The sequence below is a fragment of the Saccopteryx bilineata genome, chromosome 3 (genome assembly GCF_036850765.1).
Source record: "Saccopteryx bilineata isolate mSacBil1 chromosome 3, mSacBil1_pri_phased_curated, whole genome shotgun sequence".
Taxonomy (NCBI): Eukaryota; Metazoa; Chordata; class Mammalia; order Chiroptera; family Emballonuridae; genus Saccopteryx; species Saccopteryx bilineata.
In genome coordinates, this window is record NC_089492.1 from 282,571,292 (window position 1) to 282,594,294 (window position 23,003).

Genomic DNA, 23,003 nt, shown 5'->3' on the forward strand with positions numbered 1-23,003 from the left:
AGGAGCAACGGTAGGGTGTGCACCGGAGGAATGAACGAGGTGCAGGTGAGGGTAGGGCAGATGTCTTCGGTGTGTGTGTATGTGTGCGTGTGAGGGTGACATTTAAACTGAGATGAGGCCTGACCAGGCGGTGGCGCAGTGGATAGAGCATTGGACTGGGATGTGGAAGGACCCAGGTTCGAGACACCGAGGTCGCCAGCTTGAGTGCAGGCTCATCTGGCTTGAGCAAAAGCTCACCAGCTTGGACCCAGGGTCGCTGGCTCGAGCAAGGGGTTACTCGGTCTGCTGAAGGCCCGCAGTCAAGGCACATATGAGAAAGCAATCAATGAACAACTAAGAAGTTGCAACACACAACGAAAAACTAATGATTGATGCTTCTCATCTGTCTCCATTCCTGTCTGTCTGTCCCTGTCTATCCCTCTGACTCTCTCTCTGTCTCTGTAAAAAAAACAAAAAAACAAACAAACTGAGATGAGGAGGCACCATGAGAAGAACAGGGGGAGGGAGGCAGGAATCTTTCTGGCTGAGAGAGCCATGAACGCCACATATTTTAAAATGTAATTCCGTGAGAGCCATACAACAACCCGTGTATCTTACGCATTATCCAATAAAAACTTGGTGTTGTCCCAGAGGACAGCTGTGATTGGCTCCAGCCATCCACAACCATGAACATGAGCAGTAGGAAATGAATGGATTGTAATACATGAGAATGTTTTATATTTTTAACGTTATTATTATTATTATTATTATTATTTGTATTTTTCTGAAGTTGGAAACGGGGAGGCAGTCAGACAGACTCTCGCATGCGCCCAACTGGGATCCACCCGGCATGCCCACCAGGGGGCGATGCTCTGCCCACCTGGGGCGTTGCTCTGTTGCAATAAGGGCCATTCTAGCACCTGAGGCAGAGGTCATGGAGCCATCCTCAGCGCCCGGGGCCAACTTTGCTCCAATGGAGCCTTGGCTGTGGGAGGGGAAGAGAGAGAGAGAGAGAGAGAGAGAGAGAGAGGAAGGAGAGGGGGAGGGGTGGAGAAGCAGATGGGCGCTTCTCCTGTGTGCCCTGGCCGGGAATCGAACCCGGGACTCCTGCACGCCAGGCTGATGTTCTACCACTGAGCCAACTGGCCAAGGTATTATTATTATTTTTATTAAATATTTGTGAACCAGGTGCAGCCATCGAAAGAGCCACATCTGGCTCACGAACCATAGGTTCCTGACCCCTGCAGTAGGGGAAACATGGGCTTTGAGGTCAGTCTTGGGCTTAACTCCCAGCTGTCTGGTGCCGGCTGTGACCTTGGCCAAGCTTCTTCCCACTCCGAGGCTCCATTTTGTCACCTGTAACATAGGAGCCGGGCTGGATGCCCTCGAATGGGGATGTGAATGCCCCCTTAGCAGAACTGCTGGGGTCAGGAGCATGGCCTATCCGTGTCCCGCTCACTGAACGGTAGCACTGGCTGTTCTCACATCACCTTGCCTGGTTTCCTGAGTTCATGGCTCACTTGGCCCCTATGCTCTGTGGCTAAACCTGAGGACAGAGACAAGGTTCCCTGAGCTAACATCCTGGAGGGCCCAGGAACCTCGAAGGAGGGAAGCATCTGTCTGACTGCCCTTCCCCTTGACAGGCTCCTCTTTTTTTTTTTTTTTCTTTCATTTTTCTGAAGCTGGAAACAGGGAGAGACAGTCAGACAGACTCCCGCATGCGCCCGACCGGGATCCACCTGGTACGCCCACCAGGGGCGACGCTCTGCCCACCAGGGGGCGATGCTCTGCCCATCCTGGGTGTCGCCATGTTGCGACCAGAGCCACTCTAGCGCCTGAGGCAGAGGCCACAGAGCCATCCCCAGCACCCGGGCCATCTTTGCTCCAATGGAGCCTTGGCTGCGGGAGGGGAAGAGAGAGACAGAGAGGAAAGCGCGGCGGAGGGGTGGAGAAGCAAATGGACGCTTCTCCTGTGTGCCCTGGCCGGGAATCGAACCCGGGTCCTCCGCACGCTAGGCCAACGCTTCACCGCTGAGCCAACCGGCCAGGGCCTTGACAGGCTCCTCTTGGGCCAGGTCAGAGCAGAACTGTCAAGCCCAGCTGAGGGCTGCCCAGATGTGCAGCTGCATGAAGTTGTACATCTGGGTCAGGGTGGGGGGTACCTCCTCATTAACAAACAGCCTCAGAAGCGCCCCCCCCCTCCCCGGGCCTCCCAGCCCTGGCTCTGTTCCTTCCCTTCCCTCCATCCTCTGCTCTGCCTGCTTGGTGTCAAGTCAGTTCAACACTTATTTCCTGAGCACCTACTGTGTGTGGAGCCCAGTGCTAGGGGTGCATGAGTACAGAAAAGTGGGCGCCCCCCCATATACTGTCTCAGAGGCAGGGGTGGGGCAAGCACAGGTATGAGCAACATCAGTATCTATGAATGAATTCAGCTGTGCCATCCTGGGCTGGTCACTTCTCCCTGAGCCTGATTCCTCTTGTAACCTGGGGGTAGCAGTACCACCCTGTGGCTTCATTGTGAGGATCTGATAGGACAAATGTGGATAAACATGCCTGCTCCTTATTAGGTGTTCAAGGGCGAGTTCCTTTTCTTTCCCCATCGTAGAGAGGAGAGAGGTTACAGGATGTTACAGGGAGATGGACAAAGGGCTGAAGGTAAGGAAGAGTCTTGGTCCTGCTAGAAAAGCTAAGGGATATCACGGTTTCTATCAGCCAGCGTCACTGTCCCAGATTCTGATAACAGCATCCAATTTCTGTTGAGGAACCTCACCCCCACTCAGGCTGGAACTATTTGGAAAGAGGCAGTATTTTTCCAGGTTGTCAAGATGTAAGCTAGTCACCATTTTTGCCAGCACTTGGACCAACATGGAGGACAGGAGAGCAAAGATGATAGAGAGGGAGAGAGGAACTGATTCTGTCACTTAATTAAGCTGCTGGATTCAGCCATGCCTGAAATCCATGTCTGGAGCCAATGCATTCTCTTTTTTCTTGCTTTTTATTCAACCAGTTAAAACTGTATTTCTGTTTTTGAAATTTATTTCTTCTTTTATTTTTATTATTTTTTAAATTTTTATTGATTGATTTTAGAGAGAGAGAGAGAGAGAGAGAAACATCAATCTGTTCCTATGTGTGCCTGCCCTGGAATTGAACCGACGGGGCAAAAGTATATTTTTTCTGCTTAAAGCAGAATCACGATGAAGACTGGTGAGGCTTGCAGACTCACTCTGCATCCGGCTGCAGTCCCAGGCGGATGCTTTTTTCGTCTGCCATAGAAACATTCCAGGGTACTGTGACTACCTGGACCTGTCGGGTAATACAGCTGCCCGGGGACATGGTGCTTTCTGGGGAGTGAGCTGGCCATCCAAGGCCCAAGTGCTTGCTCACTGGCCTGACCTTGTGACACTTGGCATGTGGTCAAGTCACGGAGTCTGACTAGAGCCCTCCAGAGGCAGAATGGGCTTTGAGGGGTCCTCATGGCCACCTGTTTATTCAGGGCCTGACAATGGCTGCCATTGCGATGGCAAGTCACCACTTGTAACTGAGCAGACTGACCCAAGGTCCCACGCATGAGTGCGTGTTTCTTTGGGTGACTGGAGGGATATGGTCGAACAGCAGCCTGTCCTGTGGGGCGTGTGTCCCAGGCTTACATGAGATAGTTACATCGACGACAGCATGGGCTGGGGAGAATGGCGCTTCTCTGTTTTCTTACTGTGTTCCCGTGTTTTAGGGGGATTGGGCAAAAACGATAATGCTGAGAAAGTGGCTGAAAAGCTAGAAGCTCTTTCGGTGAAGGAGGAGAGCAAGGAGTCTGAAGATGAGACCAAGGAGAAAGCCGAGGAGAAGCAATAAGTCCTCTGCCCTTGTTTTCTGTTCCTTCCTTACTTTTCCTTTTTTTAAAAAATTTGCCCTGCCCCTTCTTTTCGGTTTTTACTCTGTTTTGTTTTCACAAGGGACTTTATATAAAGGACTGAATTCCAAAAAAAAAAAAAAAAAAAAAGACTGGTGAGGCTATTGGTCCGGGTCAGCTCCTTCTCCTGGCAAACTCTGCACCTTTATCACCACTTCTGAGAAAGCTACCCTGATTCCTCTAGGTAGGCTTAAGAGTCATTTCAATCCCTTGGATATATCCCGAGGCTGTGGGGTTGTACCAATGTGGTCTCCTCCCAGAATGGGGACAGGGCTATGTCTTATTACTCTGAGTCTCTAGCACTCAGCACGATGCCCGGCATGTAGCAGGGCGGCTCAGTAATTCTTACAAAATGCACGAGTAGGTCTTCAGCAGCTGATATGCAAATCATGTGAGAAGTCTGTAAAGGGTAGTGTGCGGGGCTTTGGAGTTAGACCCACCTGAATTTGGATCTTGGCTCCCCCACTTATTAGCTCTGTGACCTTGAGCAAGTCACTTAATCTCTCTGAACCTTGAGTTTTCTCCTGGGGAGAAAACAATAATCAACTCCTCACAAGGTTGTTCGGAAGGCCGGGGGAAGGTAATACAAAAAAATGCATAGCATGGGGTTGTAAGTCCTCAATGGAGTGTTGTCATATTAACAGCTTTCTGCAGATGAAAGGAAATGTACTCATCTTTTTCTACCTGGGTGGACAAGAGGGGGACGCAGACTTCTTATCCCCCCCCCAGATTGGTTTCTGCTATGTCTCTTTCCCTGTTCCCTTACTCAAATGTATTCATTGACCCTTCACATCAGAAAGGCATGGTTAAGACTGAGTTCCAGTCCCTTCCAGGGATGAGGGGCACTAGAGGCCATGGTCAGGCTCTGGGTTAAGCCCTACCTCCATCATCTTGTTCTGTCCACTGAACAAAAATGGGGAAACTGAGGTAGAGAGGATAACTTGCTCAAGGTCACATCCATTAGTAAGCTTCATTCAAACCCTGGGAGTCTAGCTCCAAGTCCCTATACTGAACAGTTCAAGCTTATAGAGAAATGTTCAAAAACCAAGGGGGAGCTAACTGAGCCACAATAGTAGCCACGTGGAATCCCCCACGTTTGGGCCCCAGCCTGTGTCTCCTTGGGCCAGGCAGGGGGCCCAGCCTTCCAGACCTGGTTGTTGTGACAATATCTGAGTCTTCATCCCCTCCTGGTCCAGGGGCTTGAGCTAACTCTAAACAGACCTGCTGGTTTCCACGGCCAGGTTATGTGCTCAGAAGTCAGCCCAGTGGGAAGGGTGGGGTGGGTCATGGAGAGAGCTTGTGGCTCAGTGGGCTGGTTGGACTCTTTCTGGCACCAGGCCTGAGGGGTCTGAACCCCTTCTGCAGGCAGAGGAAGAAGTCCTGGTGTCAGTCGCTTTGGAGGGTCCCTGAGCTTGCCCCAAGCCCTTGGCTGTTTGTCAAGGCCAAGCCCCTATTCCCCCACTTATCCTATCCCCTTCCCTGAACCCCCCTTCTTGGGAGCCTCCATTCTTGGCAGCGTCTATTTCAGCACCCCCAAGCCTTGAGACCCATCCTTATCGAAGTGTAATATGGGTAGAGCCTGCCACCCCACCCCCACCCCCTGCTGGCCTCCCCACTTCTCTCTTAGCCAGAGTGGGCTTACTGTGAAGTTAATGAAACTTCCACTCAGGCCTCTGGCTCTTGCCGGCCCCCGTCCCGTGAAGACTGGGGCAGCTGGGAGCTACGGAGTGCTCTGGGGCAGGGGCACAGCCAGGTTGCACTGGGCGTTTTCCATTAGTGCTCCTGGTAGACTGCCCAGAGATGTGTCAGGGGAACCAACCACATCTCCCAGGCCTGCCTTCCAGCAATCCATCGTGTTTTTTTCTGTCTTATTCTCAATCAATGTTCACTTCCATACGAATTGTATTCTCTTTCCTAAAGGGGACCCTTAAATGGAACTGGCCCTGCTCTTACTCCTTACAATTCATTCTGCACACTGGCCAGACCATCTCGCTAAAGAGCACGTGGTCATTGCAGCCCCCGCCCCTCCACAGCCCTTCTGGGGCTCCTGCTGCTCTGAGACAGGGTGGAGGGGATGCCAAAGCCCTCCCATGGCCCTGCGTGATGGGCGCCCCACTCACCTGTTACAGCCTCTCTGCCACTGAGAACTTCACCCCTCTACTCAGGAGCCGTAAGACCTGGCTGGGCTTCCCTACCTCCTGACTGGCCAGGGAACTCGCCAGACCACACCACACACCTCCAGGCCCCTGGACCTTCCTTCAAGGCTGACCACACCTGTGTGAGATAAACCCGCTCTGCCCCCAGAGGGCCCCCATCTCGTTCACGTCGTTGTTCAGGTAAAAAATTGAAGAACCCCTGGATTCCTCTTTCTCTCAAGCCTGAATCTAATTGATAAGGAAATCCCATCAACTCTTCAAAATATGTCCGTAATCCAACCACCTATGGCCATCTCCATGGCTACCACCTTGGTCCAAGCCACCATCGTTTCACCTGGGTTACTCCAAATGTTTCCAAACTAGTGTACTGTTTCTATACTTGTCTATTCTAAAAACAGCAAGGAGGGGAATCCTTTATTATTTATTTATTTATTTCAGTGAGAGAGGGAGAGAGAGAGAGAGATAGGAACATAGAGCTGGCAGGGGATCGAACTGGCAACCTCTGAACTTCGGGACAATGCTCCAACCAACCAAGCTATCCAGCCAGAGTAAGGAGGGGAATCCTTTAAAAATGTAAGTCAGATTACATCACCTCCTATGCAAACCCTCAGGCGGCTGCCAGTCATGGGGCCTAACCCTCACCGTGGCCCTGAGCAATCTGACATCGCGCCTGACACTTCATCTTCCCTGCAGTGCTCCAGCCATGCTAAATTTCCTGCTGTTCTTAACGTTCCCCAGCTTGTTCCCACCCCAGGGCCTTTGCCTGTGCTGTCCTCTCAGCTGGGCAGGTTTTTCCCTCAGCACTTTACCCGGCTTGCTCCCAGTCCAGCTAAAAGCTCTCTGTAGAAGGCAGTTTCTAAAGCGGCTCCCAGGAATCCCCACCTTCTCCCACACCCTGGTATAGTCCCCTCCCCTCAAAGGCGACTTGCTTCTAACCAACAGAACACAGCAAAAATGGTAAAATGTCGCTTTTAACACGGGGTTACAAAAAGACGGTGACTTCTGTCCTGCTTCTCTCTCTCCCTCACTGGTTTGGTGGCTCAAGGGATGCCAGCAGTCATGCTGTGAGAGGCCCTGCAGAGAGGCTCATGTGGCAAAGAACTGAGGAAGACCCTTAGCCAAGAGCCACAGAGGAACCCAGACCCTCAGCCCAACAGCCCAGAAAAAGTGAATCCTGCCAACAACCATGTGAGTGAGTTTGGAATAGGATCCCTCCCCGGTCAAGTTTTAGGATGACATCTGAGCCTTGGCCAACATCTTTATTAATTAATTAATTATTTTTCTGAAATGAGAAGCAGGGAGGCAGAGAGATAAGACTCCCGCATGTGAGTTGAAGACAGTGAAGACATGGATGTCTGAGGACATGAATAAAGCTTCCCCATAGTAAAAAAAAAAAAAAAGACTCCCGCATGTGCCTGACCGGGATCTACCTGGCACACCCACCAGGGGGCGATGCTCTGCCCATCTCCTATTGCTTCATTGCAACTGGAGCCAATCTACTGCCTGAGGTAGAGGTCATGGAGCCGTCCTCAGCACTCAGCCCAACCTTGTCCCATGGAGCCTTGGCTGCTGGAGAGGAAGAGAGAGATAGAGAGAAAGGAAAGGGAGAAGGATGGAGAAGCAGATGGGTGCCTCTCCTGTGTGCCCTGACTGGGAACTGAACCCAGGACTTCCACACGCTGGGCTGACGCTCTACCACTAAGCCAACCAGCTAGGGCAGTTGGTCAACATCTTGACTGTGGCCTGTGAGAGACCCTAAGCCAGTGACCACAGCCAAGCTGTACCCAGATTCCCAACCCATACAGAAAAGTGAGACAATGAATGTCTGTTATTTTGAAGCTGCTAGGTTTTGGGGTCATGTGTTACGCAGCTATAGATAACAAAAACACCTTCCCTGGCCTGGTAGCCCCATCCCTCTGTCCCTTTACCTGATGTTCAGTAATGACTTGTGAATGAATGGACAAAGGAATGCAGGACACTCACAGGGATGGTGCTATAGCTCCGAAAAGCCAGAAGTGGGAGGGCTCAAGAGGGAGGTGGCTGGCTCGCCCCAATCCCAGCTGCCCCAGAGGCTGCCATCATGCCCTCTTAGCGGGGATGGGGGCTCCGGTTTCCCACATCTTCAGGAGGACGCTGCCCAGGGCCCAGGATCTAGGCTCTCACCGTCTGTGGGACCAGGGATCAAGTCCCAGCGTCATGTCCCCGTCCCAGGCCATGCCCGGTAGATTTCCGCTCTCCTCTGAGCCTTAGGCCCATTTCTCTTTGTCTCGTGTGGAGATTTGCTAAATGCCGGACTTAGAGTGACCTAATTTTTATACCCGTCAGACTTTTCACAAAAATAATTTAATAGATAAGAAAAGAATCCTGTTCCAGCCCACGTGCCCCAATTCTTGTTTGGAAAACGGTACCTGTGCCCATAAAAAGGAAAGGACTGCCTAGTCCAGTGCCTCCCAGCCCAGCCCCCACCGGGTCCTAGGCTGTATGGGGGCCAGGAGGCTGGGAACCTTCCAGCAAAAACATCAGAACAGTTGGAACCTGGTGCCCAGTCTGGGTTTGGCAAGGAGCTGGCCCTGGGCCCACCTAACTGAGCCATTTCCTCCTAGACTGGAGCAAGCTTCCTGCCCAGAGGACACTGAATGCACTCCTAGGTGGGGGAGGGGGGCTGGGTGCTATATTGAGGGTGGGGGGATCCATAGCTACGTCCCCCACCTCAGCTACTCTGGGCCAAGAGGCCCCTCCTGGGGGCAGGACAAAGGGATCTGAGATGACAGCTCAAGCTGTCAACTGGGTGGCTACTCCGGGAGGAACCAGCTGGAGCCACCCCATTCAGCCCTGGGCCGGCCTGGCCCTGTCTCCCAGGTGCCCCAAGGTAGGCCGTGAAGAAATCCTAGGCCAGCCTCTGTCTGCTCCGAAGCGGCCTGTGGGTGACCATGGTGGCCTTTGCTGAGCGAGACCCCAGGAGACTGGAATCCTCAAGCCTCCCCAGCCTTCACCTCCTCCCTGATGCTTCGCTGCCACTCCAACAGCCTGACCCTCACAAGCCCCTGGAAGCCCCCTGCCTGGCAGTCTCCTTCCCCCAGCCCTCTCGGGAGAGGGCCCCAGCTCAGTCCCCATGAAAATAAGCTGCCCTGTGAGGCTGGGTGTCTGGGCCAGGACAACATAACTGTGACGGAGCCTCAGGCCACCCTGGACACAAGGTAGCCAGAACCACATTCTAGAACCTGCCAGGAATGGACCTGCCCTATTTTTCATGCCTACCTGTTAGTTTTCCTGGCCTCAATTCCTCAACAAGAAGAGGGTAGCAGGAAGCATGCAATTCAAATCCTGACCTTGCCACTAACTAGCTCTGCGCCCTTGAGAAAGTTACTTAGCCTCCCTCAGCCTCAGTTTCTGAATCTGTAAAAAGGGTTAACAGTACCTACCTCTTGGGGCTGATGTCAGAATGAAATGAGATCATAAAAATGCTCAGCATAGTGTCCAGTACATGGTAAGCACCCAACCCATGGTAGCTGTTCTTCTGACAGGCTCAGAGAGGGACAGCGGCCTCCCCAAGGGCACACAGCAGGCCAGCAGAGATGCTGGTACCCAACGTCTTTCCATACACTCTGTGGTCTCCCTTGAGCTTGGCCCTGCAGGGGACACAGGCTGAACGGAGTGGAAACAGGAAGCATCCTCATGGTCTTAGACAAGTCGGGGTTGGGTGGGGACCCAAGAGGACCAGGAAAGGCCTCTTCAGCATTGTGTTCCCTTCGGTTGTATCTCAGCCTAGGATGGGACAGGACAGGCCCCATCCACCCAAGACTGCGACCATGTGTCCGTCCCACCACCTCCTCGGCCACCTCAATGTTAAACTCCAGACACATATCCCAGGCGCCTGCCCTGAGCCCAAGAGCTGTGAGGTCCTTGCCCTCTCTGTATGCTCGTGATTCTAAGCACAAGTTGAGAAAAATATGTTTATTGTGTATGAAGATGGCAAGGGAGGCCAGCAAGGGCGGGGCCGCTCTGAGGATGCCCCCCTCCCCCATCACCATCCCCTCTGCAGGCGAGTCTGTGGAGCTGGGTGTCCACTACCCACCCTGAGTAAAGAAGGGTTAATCCAGCGACACCAAGTTTCCCCCGCCTCCTGAGGGCCTGAACCCCAAACCCTCTCTTCCACCTCAGGGGGCTCCAGAGCCCACCGCCAGGTCCAGGTGGGGCCAGCCCTGCCAATCTGCCTCCTCCAGGCATGTGGCAAGGCCTCCAGTTGAGCCCGGGCTGGCTGAGACAGAGGAGTCCTCTCAGAGGGACGCGGGTCAGGAGGGGGCCGTCTCCTGGGCCTGGGCAGGCCGGGACTGGCTTGGAGCTGACACCAAAGGCCTCTGGGATGGAAAATCCTGAGGGGAGGTGGGGAGGGAGAGATGGAGAACACCCACCCCCCCAATGCCCCAACCCCTGGGGGAACTTCAGGTCTCCATTTATCCAACACCTTCCTCTCATGCAGGGCCTCTGGGGCACAGGCCAAAGGTTAACACCAGGTGAGAAAGGGGATTCCAACTCCCTCTGCTCCCCACCCTACCCCAAAGAGAGGTTGTCCCAGCTCATCTTAAACTTGGGCCTGTTGAGGCTCCTAGAGCCGTCTGGAGCAGGGCTTCGGTGTCTAGGGGTGCCGGGGTGGGGGTGCCCACCTGTATCTGGCAAAGGTCAAGCAGGGTGCGGACGCCCACCAGGCACCAGATCTCGCCCATCAAGGAGATGAAGATACCCACGAGGTCCAGCCAGCGGCCCACGGTCAGTAGCAGCACAAAGAGGCCACCCATGCGCACCAGCACTGTCTGGACCTGGCTCTGCAGGCCAGGGTGCTGCCGCTGCTCCTCTGTGGGGGACATGCTGCCTGTCACGCTGCCCACCGCAACCGGTGCCCCAGGTTGATGTCCAGCAGGATCAGGGCTGGACCACCCAGCACCCCTACCGACTCTCCCCAGTGAGAGCCTTCCCCTCCAATCTCAGCACCCCCCAGGGCACCGGGCTCTTCTGCCTCCCAGGCCTCACGGCCCACACGCGAGTCTCATGCCAGTGTGCTCCTCTTGTGTCCAGGACGGAGCACACCAACCTCCAGCTGCAGGTCCGGCCTGACTCCTCCCCAGCACGTCCAGACCCAACAGTACACCTGCCAACTCTCTCTGCCAAACAGATTCCCAGCCAAGCGCACCTCGCCACTCCACTGTCCGAGCCCAGTCCTGGCCACCTTTATCTCTTGTGGCAGCCTCCTCACTGGTCTCCTGGCTTCTATTCTTGACCCTACAACTCAAGTGTCTAATCAACAGCTAGTGACTTTCTAAACACATCAGTGAGATGAAATAATTCCTCCACTTGCAATCCTCCAGCACTTCCCTCAACATGTGGAATAAGCCCTAAGCTCTTACCTAGTCTATGAGGTCCTGCTCGATCTGACCAATGCCCGCTCTCCAACCTCATCTCATCCCTGCTTCCCCTTTGCTCAACCCCTAGCCTTGCTCAAACCCCTACCCGTTTCCTTGCTGTTCACTGAGCGTGCCAAACTCATTCCCACCCCAGGGCCTTTGTACCTGCTGTTTGCTCTTTCTGACTGCCCTTCCTTTTCCTGCCATTTTTACTCTGTCTATTCCATCCTCACCCTGCAGTCATGGGCTCTTCCTAGAGCCCAGATATGACCATAACACTCACCCCTGCTTAAAACCCTGCCATGAAATGGCTTTTCATCAGACTGCCCAGCCTGGTCTACGAGGGCAATCCCTCAGGTCCCTGTGAATCTCACCAGCCTCCGCCCCTCTTGGGGTGACAGCTACCCTCAGCTTTTTTCAGTTGTTTGAGACTGCCATGCTCTCTCACCTCTAAGTTTTGGCCTACATGGTCATATCCCTCGCCTGTGGCCCTTACCTTGCATGTAGATGACCAGCAGGGTGTAGCAGATGGTGAGAGGCGTCCAGAAGCGCACCGCCTCCGAGGTGGTCAGGAAGTCCCGGTTGATGAGGGCCACGGCCGCCAGGTTGCCCACAGCGAAGGCCACAGTAAGCGCACGGCCCAGCAGCCGGGGAAGGCCGTGCGCGTTGGCCAGCAGGCCCAGGCAGACTCCGCAGTACTGCTGGCTGCTGTGCAGCTCATAGAGGCAGCAGACGTGGCGGCAGAGGCGCTGGGCCACCTTGCTAAGCAGCGCAGCCAGCCCGAGGCCCAGCAGCAGGTTCAGGGTGCGGTGAGCGGCGCCCTCCTGCAGGAAGCTCAGGCTGCAGGTCAGCCCGCAGCCCAGTGAGTACTGGCACAGCAGATACAGCTGCAGCCTCTGGGCGTCCCGGGAGCCCTGGTGGGGGAGATGGCAGAAGACGGGGTGGGGCTCAGGCCTCCCCTCCCTACTGGGACACCGAGGGGTGTCAGGGTACAGACGCTTCATTCTATAGGAGGCTGGAGCCCAGAGGAACCCCGAGGTTCACTCCCAACGTGGGGGAATACTGCCTTCACGGCAAGCCCTAATGAGATCATTTCCTCCAGCTTAATTTCAATCATGATTATTACTTGGGACCCATGCGCCTGCTGATGGGTGATGGCTCAGAGCATTGAAGACTTGGGTTCAAAGCCTGACCCTATTTCTTGTGGTTGTCGACCACAGACAAGCCACTTATCCTCCCTGAGCCTTAGTTTGCACATCTGTGCAATGGGTATCACACAAACCTTCACCCCCTGTGGTTGTGGGGTGATGTACTTAAACTTTCTAGCATATGGGAAGTTCCTGCTGTCCAGGAGCTGCCACTAGCATCTTCGTGGCCTGGGGTCGTGTCCATGTCCACACTGAGTGGTCACTTGGCTTTAGCGGTCACAACTCCAGGAAGCAACCTGTACTCTAGCCTCAACCTTACAGAAGGGGGGTGGTGAGGAGATGTGCTCCAAGCAGGCCCAGCTTTCTGTGTTCCTGGACCAGGCAGGGCACACCCAGCTCCTCCCTGCGGCCTCACCTTGCCCAGGGAGAGCAGCGTAGAGACAGCCCGGAGGGAGAACTCCAGCACCACCAGGGAGGCCACCCGGGTCCCCACCACAGTCAGGATCAGGGCCAGCCCGGCCAGGTGCACAGTCTCCAGCGAGGCCCTCCGGGTTCGCAGCCATTCCTGTTCCAGCTGCCGCTCTGGGTTGCTGTGGGGGCAGAGTGGGTGTAGGCAGAAGGGTAGGAAAGACCACCCAGCCTGGGCCCTGGAGGGGGTCACGGGGCCCCCAGCCACACTCCCTGGCCAGAAAGGAGTTGAGGTTGGGCTGGGGAGAGGGGCACTCACTTGGCACAGCCCACGAAGAAGTAAACCTTCAGGAGGCTGTTCAGGACGGAGACTCCGCAAGCCCCAACGAGACCTGAGGGGCGGGAGGGAGGGTGGGGTGCTCCATAGGGTTAGAGGTGGGACAGCCTAAGGCGCTGGGAGACCCATGGCTGGGGTCCACCCTGCACTGCCCGGAGCAGGCCCCAGAGGGTGTGGGGAGGAGGCGCTCACCTTGCAGGAAGGAGTCGAGCAGGAGGACAGAGCCCCACTCAAGGGTGGAGAGCCCAGGGAGCCAGGAGGGGAGGGACGGCAGGGAGAACATGGCTGCCAGAGCCAGCCCCAGCCTCGGGCCAGGTCTGTGCCGGAGAGACTGACATCACGGGGCAAAGGTGTCAGTGCAGGCGAGGCGGGCTGGGAGGGATTGGGAGGGGGTCAAAGGCCTGGGGCAGGGAGTGCAGGGAGGGGAGGAGGAGAGCCAGGGGGGCCTTAAACCTGCTGACTGCAGGGTTAAGGGGCTGTAGGACCGACCGACCGCTGCTCAGGTGTTAAACGTGTGGACCGCAGGGGCTGAAGGGGCATATCTGGGGTTGGCCTCTGTCCCTGTCCCTGCTCAAGCCTGGTGCCCGCGTTACCCACCCTCCCTTAGGGCTTGCCACACAGCGGCTTCCTGAAGCCCAGGCCTTGTGTGGTCTATTCTCCTACATTCCTGAGCTCAGGCTGTACTCTCAACCTGAAGTCTGGAGAGGGGGCGGAGGTCCCTCCCACCCTCTGAGGTTGGGGTCCGGCTCTGGGCCCCTCCCCCTCAGCCACAGGGCCACCCTTCTTGACTACCCTCTGCATCCACTAGGGGGCAGGCCTCCCCTGTGCCAGACAGGGCGGGGCTGAACTTCCCAATTCTTTTGGATCCTCCTTTCCCAGGATGAAGAAGCCAAAGGGGGGGGGGGGGTGTTCATGGGGAGAGGGGAGACTGAGGCTGCCGGCAGAGGGGAGTCGCTGAAGTAAACAAAATAGAAAACTTTATTGGTTTGGTTTGGAGTGTTGGGAGGCGTGCCCCTGGAGGACAGTTTTTCTGAGACACGGGGTGCGGGCAGGGAAGGTGATTCAGGGTGCCTGACCTGTGCCAGTCCTCCCCGCCCGGGGCCTTGGGTGTCCATCTCTGTAGCACAAAGGTTGGGCCAGGCATGAGGGGAGTGTGGCTGCAGCTCGGGGAGGGGGCCAAGGTGAGGACTGGCTTCCCTGTCCTGGTCTCAGGCTCCTCTGAACGGCAGGTTTCAGGCACAGGGAGGCTTCCCTTCGGAGTCCTCATGAGGATCTGTGCAAATGCCCGCAGTGTGGGGCGCCGAGGGGGGCCTCGGAGATGCCCTTGGTTGATGAGATGGACTGAATGGTGTTCTGCACCCCCCCCCCCATTCATATATTGAATGCCCAGGACCTCAGGATGCACCTGTGGTTAGAGACTGAGTCTTTAAAAAGGTGATTAAATTTACACAAAGACACTGGGGCGGGCCCTAACCTGATATGACTGGTGTCCATATAAGAAGAGAAGATTAGGACCCAGACAGGAACAGAAGGAAGGACACACAGAGAAGTCAGCCACCTACAAGCCAAGGAGAGAGGCCTCAGAAGAAACCAACTCTGCTGCCACCTTAACCGTGGACATCTGGCTTCCAGACCTGGGAGAAAATCACTTTCTGTTGTAACAGCCACCCAGGCTGAGGCGCATTGTTAGGGCAGCCCTGGCCGACTACCACAGATGATGACACGCCTCATGGTACACCCAGGGTCTCCGTGCGTGTGCAGCAGTCCCTCGGGGACACGCCAGCCCCCGTGGTCTTGGCCCTTGTTAAGGGCATGGTTCTGGGCTGTGCAGGTCGCTGTGGTCAAAGCCCTTCGCCCCCTGAGCCTCAGCTTCCTCACCAGTGAGAGGATTTTATCACCTCACGGTTGTTTCAGGATGAAGTGAGCTGACCCAGTAAGGGATCCCGCTCACGGTGACACTCTGGGACAAGGCAGCAGTAACAGAGAAGGAGGAGAGGGGAACTTTCTGGAGAACAGAGAGAGTGGTGATTTGGAGCGGGGTTGTGGGTCACGGGACTGGGTTGACCAGAGCTGTGTACACTCTCCCCAGCCCTGCGGCAGGGCCTGGGTCTGCGGCTGGCTCTCGATGGCCATTCCCAGCCAGAGCGGGGTGACCTGCTGCACTGGGAGGCGGGGGTGACGGTAGCCGCCTAGGTGCTGGGGCATGGGCCCTGACTGAACAGCTTCCGCAGCTCATCCCAGAAGAGCATGCTGAGGATGGTGTGGGGGCCCAGGCGCAGGTAGGCGGGGCCCAGGCCCTTGTAGAGCGCCAGGGGGCCCTCCTGCCTCCAGATCTTCACCAGGCAGTCAGCGAGGCCCCGGTACAGCCGGCCCTGGGGACAGACACGGTGCAGGTGTTGCTACAGTGACCGTGGGGCCCTGGCTAGCACAACAGGTGTGTCTGTGTGTAAGGGCTTCTGTGGCACATCAGAAAAGGCACACCCCGCCTGACCTGTGGTGGCGCAGTGGATAAAGCATCGACCTGGAAATGCTGAGGTTGCCGGTTCAAAACCCTGGGCTTGCCTGGTCAAGGCACATATGGGAGTTGATGCTTCCCTTCTCTCTCTCTCTCTGTCTCTCTCTCCTCTCTCTCCCTCTCTGTCTCTCTAAAAATGAATAAATAAAAAAAATTAAAAAAAGAAAAGAAAAGGCGCACCCCAAAGTTAGGCAAATTACAGAGATGGCCCTTTAGGTTGCAAAGCTGAAAAAGGGGTTTCTCCCTTCAGACAGCCACAGCCCCGTGCCAGGGGCTCAGTCTGGTTAGTGGCACAGGAATGTATTTCGTCCCTGACTCAGCCTGCGGAGGACACCAGCGACCGCGATGGCGGGTGTGCGTTTGCGAGGCCGTGGGGTCAGGCCCGGATTCCAGTGCAGGCCTTCCATTACCAGCTGGGCGACCTCAGGCAAGTGACTTGATATCTCTGAGCCTCAGTTTCCTCCTCAGGAAAATGAAGCTGGTTGTGTAGCATGGAATAAAACGCAAGTGTGAAGCTGCTTCGCATGTGCCCGGGCTACAGGCGCTCAGCACACAAGCTGAATTAATGTGTTTGCGTCTTCAGCCTGCGTCTGTGTCTCTGGCTCTGTGTGTGTGTGTGTGTGGGGGGGGTAAAGGGAGGGAGCTCTCCAGCTCCCCACAGTCTCCCCACCAGGTCCCCTGCTCACCCTGCCAGCTCCATCCACGGGCTGATTGTATAGCCGAGTGCTGACCACGTCAAAGGGGGTCATGACTGCAACCACGGCAACGCTGCTGATCATGCCTCCGGCCAGGGCCACCAGCCAGCTGTCCTCTGGGAGCCACTGTGGGGATGGCACAGGCTGCAGACACCTGCAGCTGCCCTCCACCCGCTGTCCCACCACTTGGGGGCTGGAAGAGCTGAGGGGAGGGAGAAGACCAGGCCCCACAGCTCCTCTCACCACTCAGTTCCTTCACTGCTGCAGGGTGTACCTTTGCCTTGCCCCTCCTGCTGGGCCCAGGGGCCTGAGGGGGCCCTATCTGTCACCACCCCCGGGATTCCCTGTGTGAGGGTCCAGCTGGAGATGTCGAGGTGGGATTAGGGCCCAGACAGACAGGAGAAGAGAGGCAGGAAGTCCTCCTCTCTCTGTGTCTGTGTGGCTGAGTGCAGGTGTCCCTGGCCCCTCACCTGTCGCTCCTGCACCCAGGCCTTAGCGGAGGCAAAGGTGGCCAGCTGGGCGGCTGAGCCAACCATGACTCGGGGCACGGCCCCGCCCACACCCCGCCATAGCCCCGCCAGGCCCTGCTGCCGCCAGATGGTCTCCATGGCGCCCAGGACGCTCTGTGGGGAGAGGATACAGGTCACTGGGCAGCCCCTGCCAGCCCAGGAGCCCACCCAGCCCAGGGAGCTCTGGGGAGTGACAGTTCTACCTGGTGGTGGTGCTGGTGCCCCACGGCCATCGCGGCCACCGTCTGGGCCTGCAGCTGCGTTTTGATCTGTGAGAGCAGAGGTGACCGAGGGCTCAGGGCTGGAGCCTTGGGAGAGCCTGGGTGGGGTCTGTATGTGGAAGGCACCCTTCCCTGGTGCCCCGGGGCAGATCGCAGGCCTGGGCAGGGAGGTTCTGGGCAGGGATGTTCCAGGGAGCAGCCCCACCCAGCCTGTCCCACCCCACCTGTCCACTGAACCCAGGAAATTGGGAGCCCAGGAGGGAGCTGGAGGGAGCATGGAGACAAGGCACTCACCAGGTAAGCAGGGCTCCCCACAAAGGCTCCCAGTGCCCCAGCCACAGCACCTGCGACCACAGTGCCCCCTGGGTGCTGGGTGAGGCCCGCCTGGCAGGCCAGACTGTAGCAGTAAAAGCGGACGCTGTTCATGAGGCCCTGGTAGAGGAGGCTGGCGGTCAGCCCCTTCTGCAGGCCAGACAGCCCATCGGCTCTGGCCACAGCGGCGACAGAGGCCACAAAGCCCCTGTAGGGCTGAGGGTAGGTACCCGGAGGCTGCAGCTCACCCTGCAGCTGCAGCCGCGTCTTAACCACTTCCAGGGGGTTGGTGAAGATGCAGGCCAGGCAACAGGCAGAGGCGCCCAGCACCAGGTCCACAGCTGGGGCTACTGTTTCCATGTCTGTGTGCTCCTTGCTGGCGGCTGGTTGTGCTCGGGTTAGGGGCATGGCATAGGCTTTGGGGTGGTAGCACTTAGGCTACCCCTGAAAGGTCACAGGGTTAGGGATCTAGGGGGCCTGGGGCCATGTCTGGAGGGCAGGGGTCCCGCGGGCAGACCTGTGGCTGCCAAGCAGCTCTGATCTATCTCCAGAGTCCACCTGCTCTGCTCAGCAGCCAGAGCTGTCTGTGGCTGGGACACACCCCCGCCCATTCTGACCAATCTCAGCTGCCTTTGTTCTCCACACCTCCTAGCAGGGCCGGGCCTGGACCCTGGGATCTGGGGGAAAGGTCACTTAGGACCAGCGGGAGAGACTGGGGGTGGGAAGAAGGTGCCAGTCAGCTGAGACACCTCCTCCTATCCCTCTTGTCTTCTTGCCCTCCCTCTGGCTGTGAAGCAAAGAACTGGTGCCCCTGCCCCACCTTTGGCTTAGCCAGTCCTGCTGCAGCTCAGAGCCCTGGGCATGGGATAACTCACCCAGGAGGCTCCTGGCTACAGAGTACTGGGGCAACTCAGCAACTACCCCACGCCTGCCTCCACCACTGCCTGTATGATGTCCCCTTCCCCAGCCTCAGTCTTCCAATCTGGCTCCACAGTCTGTGGTCCCCCTGTCAGTGAGAGCAGAGGTGGAGGGCTGATCTTGACTCCCAGGCTGTGCTAGCTTGGGACCTGGGCAATCACTCCCTCTCTCTGGGTTTCAATCTCCATTCGTAACATAGGGATCTCGGTACACACCTCAGAACTCCTTTGGAGGATTAGAGATGTGTGAAGAGCACCCAATATAAGGTGGCCCACATTCTCCCTGCCTGGGGGCCCCGTGAGTGGGTAAGAGAAGGAAAAACAAGGCCCTTTGGCTCTCAAGGGGTGACCCGTGGCTTTGGAGGCCTATCTGGTATGGATTTCTCCCTCAGCACTAGTGCCCTCCCCCTGGGTTGTGGCTTTCTGGAAGAGAGCCCTTGGCATGGAAGTGGCCCTTTGTGCCTGGTGAGAAGGGACCTTCCACCCCTGGACACTGCTGTCAGGTGCCAGGCTGCTCAGGCGGGGGGCTGATACCACCCTGCCCACCTTGGCCTGTGCCCCCAGAGCAGCTGTCTCCTGCCAGGGCCAACCCGCATCACCCTAGTCCCAATCGACACCAGAGACAGAGCCGCCCTGCCTGTAGCCACCACACCAGCCTCCTCCCGAGCCTACACCGCCCTCCCAGGTGCAAGGTCCTGGAGGTTGTGGAGCTGAATGGCTCCCCCCACCACCTGATAGGCTGGGCACCCTCCAGCCAGTCCCCAGGGCAGTAACTCAACAAGAGGCCTTGGGCACAGCTTGGCCTCTTCTGGGTTTATCTGGGGAGGCTGGCATTCACCCCCAGAGCAGGGAAGTCAGGGAGGAAGGAGTGCCCTGCCCTGGTAACGGAGACACGCTCTAGGACTAGAGTGTCCTAGCCCTGGCCACTGCAGCTGACAGGAGGGAGGGCTAAAGTCAGGCCAGAAGCCCCAGGCCTGTGCTCCTTGGGGGGTCTGGTCCGCAGCGTTGGCGCAGGCAGCTGATACAGTATTTGTGCAACAAAGACGAGGGGCCAAGGGGTCTGAGAAGAGGGACTGGAGAGCCCCCTCCTCTACTGTGGTCAAAAAGAGCCAGTGACAAGTCTCAGCAATATAATATATCTATTTTATTTTAAAAAACAAAACCCAGACCACCTGACCCTTTTCCCTGGAGGGCCCTTGACAAAGCTCTTGGGAAGGGCCTGGCTCTCGCCAAGCAGGGGACAGTTGGAGGCTCCAGCGCTGACACTGGCCAGTGGGCTCTGCTCCCCTCCAAGCCCACCTCCCTCCCCTTTGCTCCTGGTGAAAGAAGATGCTCGCTCCTGGGTCCACGGGCACTTCCGGGTTCAGGGAGAGGCGGGCCAGGGGTCCATGGACATGCAGGGCCCCCTGGCAGCCAGGGAGGGCCAGTCCGCGCCCCCACCCCCGCCCGGGAAGGCAGGCAGCAGTGCGCTTGGGGATGGAGTCAGTGAGGAGAAGACATGCACTGAGGCCTTAGTGTCCCAGCTCCCCGCACAGCCAGGCAGATGTTCAAAAATGAACAAGGATGGCTGGGCATCCAGGGACCCCGGGGCCACCCGAGCCTCTGCCCGGGTCTCTGCCCCAGGAGGAGGGGACTCCTACCCTTCCAGTCCTTCTGCTCCCCTCAGAGTCCATGTTAATCTCACCGCCATCCTGAAGAGATGGCGTGGACCGAAGCCGTGGCTCTGGGGAGGCCACGCAGCTACAGAGCCCACAGGGCTCGGACCCTCCGCCCAGGTGCTTTCCAGTGCCCGCTGGGCAGGGTGCCCAGGGGTGTTGAGCACCCACTCCGGATCCCTGGGAAGGACAGACCCTGTCTCTAGCCCCACTTGGTTCTGCCGCCCGGGGTGGGGGTGGGCTGCGGCAGGGGGGCCGGAGCCTGGCCCCAGGCAGCCCGATGGCAGTGGTGCCCGTGTGCTGCTCAGGGTGCCCCTGTCCTGTCCACCAGAACACCAGCTGGCCCCGCCTCAGCACCAGGGGTCCCGGGAGGCTCTGCCGCGGCACAGGCTGTCGCTGCGCTGCCATGCGCTGTGGATGAGGCTCAGGGCGTCCTCGAACTTCTTGTTGGAGGCTTCCTGGATGGCCTGGTGGGGGAGGTCCACCTGTGTCGGGCCATGCAGGGAACCTGTGAGGACCGTGGGGTCCCTCCGCACTGGGCACACCTGGGAGCGCCCTGCCTGCCTGGAACAGCTCTCTGCCTCAGCCCCTCTGTAAGCACAAGGTCAGGGATGGTGTCTCCTGGGTCCCACTGTCAGTTTAGTCTCAGGATCACTGGGAGTCACGGTTGCCCTCTAATCCTAAATGTTCGTGTCTGTTCTGGAGCTACAGGCATGGTGCTGTCCCCAGGCCCGACCCCTGCCTCCGTCTGTGCCACACAGGGCTCCTTTCCTTAGGGAACGGCTGCACTCCACAGGGCCCTGGGCAGCTCGGTACCTGGTAGATGGCTTTCCACCCCGAGTTCAGTGCAGACAGGAATCGGTCCAGTTCAGATGTGCAGCTCAGGTAGATGACCCAGGGGGGCAGGGGCTGCTGGCTGTCCCTGGAGAACTCCTGGGGAGAGCCAGGGCCCAGGTGAGCAGACAGCCTCCTTCTGCAGGGCCTGCCTCCACCGCCCCCCACCAGGCTCACCAAGACACAGAACTCCCGGCCAGGTTCCATGGAGACAGCGCTGACGTCAGCCAGCTTGGCTGTGCCCAGGGAGCGGAAGAAGCTGGTCTGGCAATCCTCATGGCACGTGAAAAGGCGGTCATCGGTGATCACCAGGCAGCAGGGGATGCAGGGGCTGGGAGTTACTCCCTGGGGGATGACCTGAGGGGCATTGGCAGAGGGGTGGGGAGAAGCCGGCTGGAGCTCCCCATTCCAGCGGCCCAGCCAACCCTATGCCCCTCCCTCCAGAAGTCAGGCAGGCCCCGCCCACCTCAGCGTGGGGCGGGGGTGACAGGGAGAGTTCAGGCCCCAGGTGGCCCTGAGCTCCAGGGTCCCTACTGGGCTGTCCCCTGGAGGTCCCCTGTCTTGGTCCTCACAGGTTGCTCCGTGGCTGGTGTGGGTTTGGGGAAGGGATCCAGGATGGGGTCAGGCGGCCAGGTGAGTGGCGGAGGCAGGAGCAGCTCACCCCTTTGGACACAGCCTGGCAGAGGAGCTGCATCCAGTCGGCCATCTCAGCCTCGCTGTCGGCGCTCAGCTCCAGGCAGGGCCGGTCAGCCAGGATGACCTGGAAGGCGTGGGGCCGATCCGTGGTGTTGGACCTCCGACAGCCACCGCACTGTTCCCCCCTGGGCCAGAGGAGGAGGGGTGAAACGGGAGCAGGGAGCGGGGGGTGGCTCGGGGCGGGAGCCCTTGGTGAGGCTCCGGGCCTGTGGATTCAGGGCCTGCCCCACAGTCCCAAGGGCGGGGGCAATAGAAGCCAGCTCAGCCCCCTGCAGCTCTCAGAAAAGGAGTTAAGCTGCCGGGCAGCCCCCTGCTTTCTGTGTAACACCAGAACCTCCAAGATCCTTCTAGAGACCTGAACACAGCCAGGCAAGGGGAGAGAAGCAGTTCCTAGCTCCACCTTCTCAGGACTAGCACTTTCTCATGTCCTCTCCACAGGCCCAGGGTTTTCCCCAAGTATGTGGGTCCATCCTCCCCATCAAGTCAGGAGCTTCCCAGGGAAGGGTCTGCCTCCCCTGTCAGACTGAAGGACTGCCTCCCCTGTCAGACTGAGGGACTGCCTCCCCTGTCAGACTGAAGGACTGCCTCCCCTGCCAGACTGAAGGACTGCCTCCCCTGTCAGACTGAAGGACTGCCTCCCCTGTCAGACTGAGGGTCTGCCTCCCCTGTCAGACTGAGGGTCTGCCTCCCCTGTCAGACTGAGGGACTGCCTCCCCTGCCAGACTGAGGGTCTGCCTCCCCTGTCAGACTGAGGGACTGCCTCCCCTGCCAGACTGAGGGTCTGCCTCCCCTGTCAGACTGAGGGACTGCCTCCCCTGTCAGACTGAGGGACTGCCTCCCCTGTCAGACTGAAGGACTGCTTCCCCTGTCAGACTGAGGGACTGCCTCCCCTGTCAGACTGAGGGACTGCCTCCCCTGTCAGACTGAGGGACTGCCTCCCCTGTCAGACTGAGGGTCTGCCTCCCCTGTCAGACTGAAGGACTGCTTCCCCTGTCAGACTGAGGGACTGCCTCCCCTGTCAGACTGAGGGACTGCCTCCCCTGTCAGACTGAAGGACTGCCTCCCCTGCCAGACTGAAGGACTGCCTCCCCTGCCAGACTGAAGGACTGCCTCCCCTGTCAGACTGAAGGACTGCCTCCCCGAGGGTCTGCCTCCCCTGTCAGACCGAAGGACTGCCTCCCCTGTCAGACCGAAGGACTGCCTCCCCTGTCAGACCGAGGGTCTGCCTCCCCTGTCAGACCGAGGGTCTGCCTCCCCTGTCAGACTGAAGTACTGCCTCCCCTGTCAGACTGGGGGCCTGCCTCCCTTATGAGAC

At 57.7% G+C, this 23,003-nt stretch overlaps 3 protein-coding genes, 1 long non-coding RNA gene and 1 other non-coding gene across 6 annotated transcripts in view; 2 read left to right on the top strand and 3 right to left on the bottom strand.

Annotated features, from left to right (window-relative positions):
• The first annotated feature begins 3,192 nt into the window (after window positions 1-3,192).
• Window positions 3,193-3,316, top strand: LOC136332435 (small nucleolar RNA SNORA77). The gene has a single exon (XR_010730698.1). It is a non-coding gene; the product is annotated as a small nucleolar RNA SNORA77 (small nucleolar RNA).
• Window positions 3,317-9,986: 6,670 nt separating this feature from the next.
• Window positions 9,987-13,683, bottom strand: TMEM82 (transmembrane protein 82). The gene is made up of 6 exons (XM_066270361.1): window positions 13,527-13,683; window positions 13,317-13,389; window positions 13,005-13,179; window positions 11,938-12,355; window positions 10,707-10,894; window positions 9,987-10,415 (listed from the first exon to the last, which is right to left on the bottom strand). Exons 1-6 carry the CDS (start codon window positions 13,615-13,617, stop codon window positions 10,335-10,337), a joined length of 1,026 nt encoding a protein of 341 aa, XP_066126458.1. The 5' UTR covers window positions 13,618-13,683; the 3' UTR covers window positions 9,987-10,334.
• Window positions 13,684-14,294: 611 nt separating this feature from the next.
• SLC25A34 (solute carrier family 25 member 34) lies at window positions 14,295-18,168 on the bottom strand. The gene is made up of 5 exons (XM_066270362.1): window positions 17,569-18,168; window positions 17,257-17,322; window positions 17,015-17,167; window positions 16,536-16,670; window positions 14,295-15,706 (listed from the first exon to the last, which is right to left on the bottom strand). The coding sequence occupies exons 1-5, from the start codon at window positions 17,992-17,994 to the stop codon at window positions 15,524-15,526; spliced, it is 963 nt and encodes a 320-aa protein (XP_066126459.1). The 5' UTR covers window positions 17,995-18,168; the 3' UTR covers window positions 14,295-15,523.
• On the top strand, window positions 17,230-21,273 carry LOC136331609 (uncharacterized). Its single transcript, XR_010730512.1, has 3 exons — window positions 17,230-17,336; window positions 17,516-17,571; window positions 21,138-21,273. It is a non-coding gene; the product is annotated as an uncharacterized lncRNA (long non-coding RNA).
• PLEKHM2 (pleckstrin homology and RUN domain containing M2) overlaps window positions 19,626-23,003 on the bottom strand; it is a 44,799-nt gene continuing 41,421 nt past the window's right edge. For both annotated transcript variants that reach the window (XM_066270360.1, XM_066270359.1), the window contains 4 exons: window positions 21,654-21,813; window positions 21,170-21,349; window positions 20,975-21,091; window positions 19,626-20,643 (listed from right to left, as the gene is read on the bottom strand). In XM_066270360.1, the coding sequence (XP_066126457.1) occupies window positions 20,509-20,643; window positions 20,975-21,091; window positions 21,170-21,349; window positions 21,654-21,813 (592 nt within the window). In that variant the 3' untranslated portion in view covers window positions 19,626-20,508. The remainder of the gene's footprint in view (window positions 20,644-20,974; window positions 21,092-21,169; window positions 21,350-21,653; window positions 21,814-23,003) is intronic.

Bases quoted from the DNA above. Each gene is read 5' to 3' on its own strand.
- TMEM82 (XM_066270361.1), bottom strand. From the start codon at position 13,617: ATGTTCTCCCTGCCGTCCCTCCCCTCCTGGCTCCCTGGGCTCTCCACC. The intron at 12,356-13,004 runs GTGAGGCCGCAG...CTCCCCCACCAG, and splicing joins CGCTGCTCTCCCTGGGCAAG to GGCTCCCGGGACGCCCAGAG. The intron at 10,416-10,706 runs GTGGGCACCCCC...ACCTCCCCTCAG, and splicing joins TTGACCTTTGCCAGATACAG to GATTTTCCATCCCAGAGGCC.
- SLC25A34 (XM_066270362.1), bottom strand. From the start codon at position 17,994: ATGCCCCTAACCCGAGCACAACCAGCCGCCAGCAAGGAGCACACAGAC. The intron at 17,323-17,568 runs GTGAGTGCCTTG...CTGCTCTCACAG, and splicing joins TGGGGAGCCCTGCTTACCTG to ATCAAAACGCAGCTGCAGGC. The intron at 17,168-17,256 runs GTAGAACTGTCA...CTCTCCCCACAG, and splicing joins GGCACCAGCACCACCACCAG to AGCGTCCTGGGCGCCATGGA.